Source organism: Schistocerca gregaria, chromosome X, assembly GCF_023897955.1.
Source record: "Schistocerca gregaria isolate iqSchGreg1 chromosome X, iqSchGreg1.2, whole genome shotgun sequence".
In the NCBI taxonomy this organism is placed as follows: Eukaryota; Metazoa; Arthropoda; class Insecta; order Orthoptera; family Acrididae; genus Schistocerca; species Schistocerca gregaria.
In genome coordinates, this window is record NC_064931.1 from 454,457,700 (window position 1) to 454,462,499 (window position 4,800).

The window sequence follows — 4,800 nt, forward strand, 5'->3', positions numbered from 1 at the left end:
ATCGCATCTTTTTGTTATGTCCTTTGGCTCTATACCTATTAGGGAAAATACTAATGTAACACATTTGTTATCACACCATTTCACAATGATGAACTTGCCCACTGCAGTAACTTGTGAAGCTGTAGTACCACATACTTGCGCTTTCATCAGCTTTTCATCAGGAAGAGTACATTGCTTGAATCTTCCATCTCTTATTGTGCCTATATAATAAATACCCCTCTTTGGTAGTCTCTCAGCACCAAGTTACGATGTGAAGAAATTGTCTGCGTAAACCCTAAAAAAGGGATTTTCTTCCAATACTGCAGTTAGCTTCATCACAACATTGTAACCAAGACCTTTTCCAGTGACATGCCTTGTTGCCTTAGAAGCTGCACCTTTGTAAACGTCAAAATCATACAAATACCCTGAGGAACAACCTCTAGCCCACATTTTGAATCCCAACTGTGTTGACTTCTTTTGTTTATACTGTTGAAGACTACTGCATCGTTTGAAAGGGATCATTATTTCGTCAACATACTGATTTTGCTCAGGCACTTTTCTCAGGCAAGTTTGTGAGAACAAAGTAAGCCAAGGTCGAATTTTCTGTAGCTTATCTTCTTTCTGTATGTCCTGGAAATGCAACAAATCTACTAATTTCTGGAAGTGGCTTTGAGCCAAGCCTATACGCAAATAAATACCTAAAAGCTGCTCCATCTCAGCTAGGGCAATGTCAATAGTAGTGCCCAGTTTCTGAATACGATAAATATTAGTTTGTTTAATACAGAGTTCCAGCATTTCACATGTCACAAAAGATCTGAAGTACTGCAAAAGGGCGAGCACTTCTTCATGTTCGTCTTCTGGAAGCTGCACAAATGGATGAATTTCTGGAGTAAAGTCATCATCGACCCTCCAGAACTCTGTATCTTCTGGAACATACTCAGGATTTACTGAATCGAAAACAGCTGACACTCGCAACATCTCTGGAGTAGAGGTTTCTCTACCGTCATGATATGTGTGCTACCATTGGTCGGAATTCCATCATCATCCTCATCACCAAGTTCAGAAAAATCACTTTCATCAGGATTATTTATACCCTCAAGAATGTCATCAATCGTTAACTGGAAATGAAATAAAAAACCTAAATATCAGAATATGAACATTCATAAACATAACCCTAAACATCCACAGTTACACATACGTAACATGAGTTCATTTCAACCTTCCTAGGGTATTTCAATACGCAGAACCAAAATAATACAAACGACTGGTCCACTAGTACTTATTTAAAGGGAAAATATTTAATATATATTGATTATAAACATTTTGTCCACACTAATAGAGGATACCACATATCTTGCGCAACATGATAGCGACCAACTTCTGCCTAAGGAGTTACAAACATGGTCAAAGATTATATCTCTACAGTAGTTCCAATTATTCCTCATAGAATTCGCTGCATAGCTTGTAAAAATGTGCAACAGTGGGAATTGGTGAACCAGCATTGGCTAAACGCCAATAAAACCCATATAAAACTTTCGTTACATATATGTAACAGGAGGTATTAGAGGGTAAAACAAAGAAAGGAAAACAACTCCCTTTCTTTTACCTCTTATGTCAAAATTTCCAAGAATAGTATCTTTAGATGATAACAAGCATCTATAACAAATCGATGATGACTGGAGGATACTTCCTATCGAAAAAATAGACGAAAAGTTTAAGAACTGTACAGAAGTGGATATTTTGGGGTAACATACTCAACATAAAATTTTTTTGGCAAGAGAGATTTCCCAGCCCTACCAGAGTTAGGGCTCTCGTGTTTATCCCTTCCCCATTCGAATGCTGACTGCAAAAGAATTTTTCTTTAGAAGAATGTTGTAAAAGTGGAAAATGGGAATAGGCTATTTACTTCCACAGTGAATGGATGTTTGCTTGCCAGCCAGTGTGTGAGCAGCAGCAGCCTAATGCAAAAAGTTTGTTTCTAAGGAAAATATGCGCAGTAGCAGGAAGAAAACGCACGTATGTGCGGGGTTATCTGCTTAGAGTTCGTTTATTCCTGACCCTACAGAGGAGGAAGATGATGCTGATGTGATGATAATGATGATGATGATAAGGTTGATGCATTCCATTTTTAAGTCTTCTTCCAAGGTAAGCAAACAAGGAAAAATGTATATGGTTTTATGAATTGTATACATAAAAAGAATTAAAAGTGAACAGCATTAAAATGTGGAGACGTTAACGTGGATTAATCAAACACGTCTATTTTTATGTGGTACCAGTATAACGCCACAGATGAGACGAGCCATGACTTCTCAGTGCACTGTAACAATCATAATAACGCTCTAATTCCGTTATTCTTGACCATAAGCATGTAAGTGAGAAAAAGTTTAGAATAAGATTGAAATTATGCTGAAAGTCTTTTGGAAGTTGCTAAGTGCTTTCACTTTGAATGACTGGATGATAACTGGATAGGTAATTTTCGCTCCATTTTAAGGAGAAGCGAGTTTCTCACAAATTTCATTATTTCTGACGCCTTTTGTCCTGAAGTATTGGCTGTACAGTGATGTTATGTTGCAGGTGCATTCAGTGATTGTGTAGATACTATATGCAAAATGTGTTACGAATAGCATTAGAAGTAAAGACCTGATAAATTAAAACCTCACGCCTGATGTTTTATTGCATGTCAGTGTAAGCAGAAGCTAGTTTTTGAAACGTCTAAGTGCCCACCACATGGTACCCCCCTGAGCTACGTGCCGCACAGTGATATAATTTTGCAGGTATTCAGTGATATATATAGATACCATATGCAAAGTGTTATGCAACTACTGTTGGTGTTAAAGAAGTAAAAAACTAAAATGGCATGGCAGATGCTGAAGTTTCACCACATGAGCAGTGAAAATACTGTATTCGATAAACTTTTTTCTTCCCTCATTTTGTGGGGGCTGTTAGTGAGAAGAAGTTACCTAAACATTTGAAGTTAAATGTGAAGTTTGTTGGAAGTCTCTAAATGTTTTCATTTTCGAGTAATGGATGAACAAAACTGGAATATTTAAGCGCCATCAGCTTCAAGACAAATACTTACTTCCTAATTGTAATGTTTATTTTATCATGTTAAACTTAACTTACTCTTAATGAGTTGATTATGTTAGCACGTAAAATTTTTAAATTCAGTCAATAATTACGCGAAATATTGAAAATGACTTTCTTGTTGCTCCTAGAATCCGTCAGACAGGTGACCTATAACAAGAAGTCTATGACAGACACCCAAAAACGGATTTTATATTGTTGATTGTAGACACGTACGATCCCTTAGCGAAAATATGAAAATTTCATTTCAATTATGCGATCCAGTAAAGCTGAAAGGCTGGCAACGCTGCTCTGCACTATCACGGTATCCCCTGCAGTCTGTACGTTGTTTGCTTGCTTCGGCAGAGTGGCATTTACTGTCAGAGACCTGCAGTATGTGTACTTATGATGCGACTTCACAGAAGGGATTGTCAAGAGTGGAGTTATTAACATGCCACCCGCACAGTCGAACAGTGGGCCAATGTCCTTTCCACAGATGATTCTCAGTTTGGTTTGGAGAGTGATTGACATCTGGAGGGCATGTGGAACACGATTTTGGAACCCAAACATTGTGGAAAGAGGCCGATATCAAGGAGGATCCGTAATGATATGAACGATAACGCTTGACTTTACAGATGTTGATGTTTTCTAGGAAGCGAAAGATACTGCACGAACGGCGTGGCCTGCTCGCTCCTATTATTTGAACCCTATAGAGCATGCGTGGGGATGCACTAAGGAGATGGGTTGCACCACGTCAGTATCCACCAACAACTTCCAAAGCTTGCGAGCAGTTCAGTAGGAAGAATGGACGTTAACGCATCAACATGAGACTGATAAGACCATTCACACTTGTCCCATCATTTCCACGCCTGTATTGCTGCCAGAGGTGGTCACACTCCATACTGAGCACATCAACGAGTCGTTGGAAGGTGAGAGCAAATCAGTTAAGTTGAAAAAATAACGAACATTTTTGTCTACCATGATACATGTTGCAGCTGCTTATGTTCTGTATTTTTGCATTGTTTCTACTTTACTATCACCTGTTTATACTGTTTCGGAGAAAAATAAATCCAACCTCATAAAATTTCCGTTTCTTGTTTTAATTTTGTTCACCAGTGTAAATTGTAATGTACAATTTCCATATGCAGTGCCAAGATAACAATGGACATCTAACACAGGTTTCTTACCTTCCATCTCAGTGACTAATGTGGTGCTGTTGCAAAAATTGCTGTTCATGTCACTAGGTGCTCACTACAAGAAGAGCTGACCACTAATAGTAAGTAGGCTCATTTAGGCATTGCAAAGAGAGAAAAGATGTCAACTAACTCTACTGGTGGCCAAACAACAAAACATGTGAAATATGCGTTAAAATAATGCAAAGATTTCTGGCTGTCAAAACTGTCTTGAAGATGCACATGCACAGTACAGACAGTTTTAATATGGTTGCATTCATTTGTGATAACTTTACTTGATTGTACGTAAATTTTTTATCTATAATCTATGCATGAACCTACCTCACTGCATTCAACTTTATTGCTCAGGGTGTCTTTCTGTCATAAAACTAGCCAAGGAGTTTAAAATAGGGGAAGATCCCTATACACTGCAAAACTGAAAATCACTGCCATCTGCACATCACCATATCGTAGAGTTAGAAAGGCAGATTATTACTTTTCTTGAAAGTCCTGTACATAGTGTTTGGCTGCACTATGTAAGAAAGTACCTTAGCAAAACTGATATGGGTTAAGTTCGAGATGTAAT

At 38.0% G+C, this 4,800-nt stretch overlaps 1 protein-coding gene across 1 annotated transcript; it reads right to left on the minus strand.

The window, feature by feature from the left end:
• Positions 1–243: 243 nt before the first annotated feature.
• LOC126298133 (piggyBac transposable element-derived protein 3-like) lies at positions 244–1,192 on the minus strand. The gene is made up of 3 exons (XM_049989450.1): positions 1,178–1,192; positions 1,001–1,097; positions 244–959 (listed from the first exon to the last, which is right to left on the minus strand). The coding sequence occupies exons 1-3, from the start codon at positions 1,190–1,192 to the stop codon at positions 244–246; spliced, it is 828 nt and encodes a 275-aa protein (XP_049845407.1).
• Positions 1,193–4,800: the final 3,608 nt, after the last annotated feature.

Coding starts and splice junctions, on each gene's coding strand:
- LOC126298133 (XM_049989450.1), bottom strand. Junction 960..1,000: donor TGATGGAATTCCGACCAATG/GTAGCACACATA, acceptor CCTCTACTCCAG/AGATGTTGCGAGTGTCAGCT.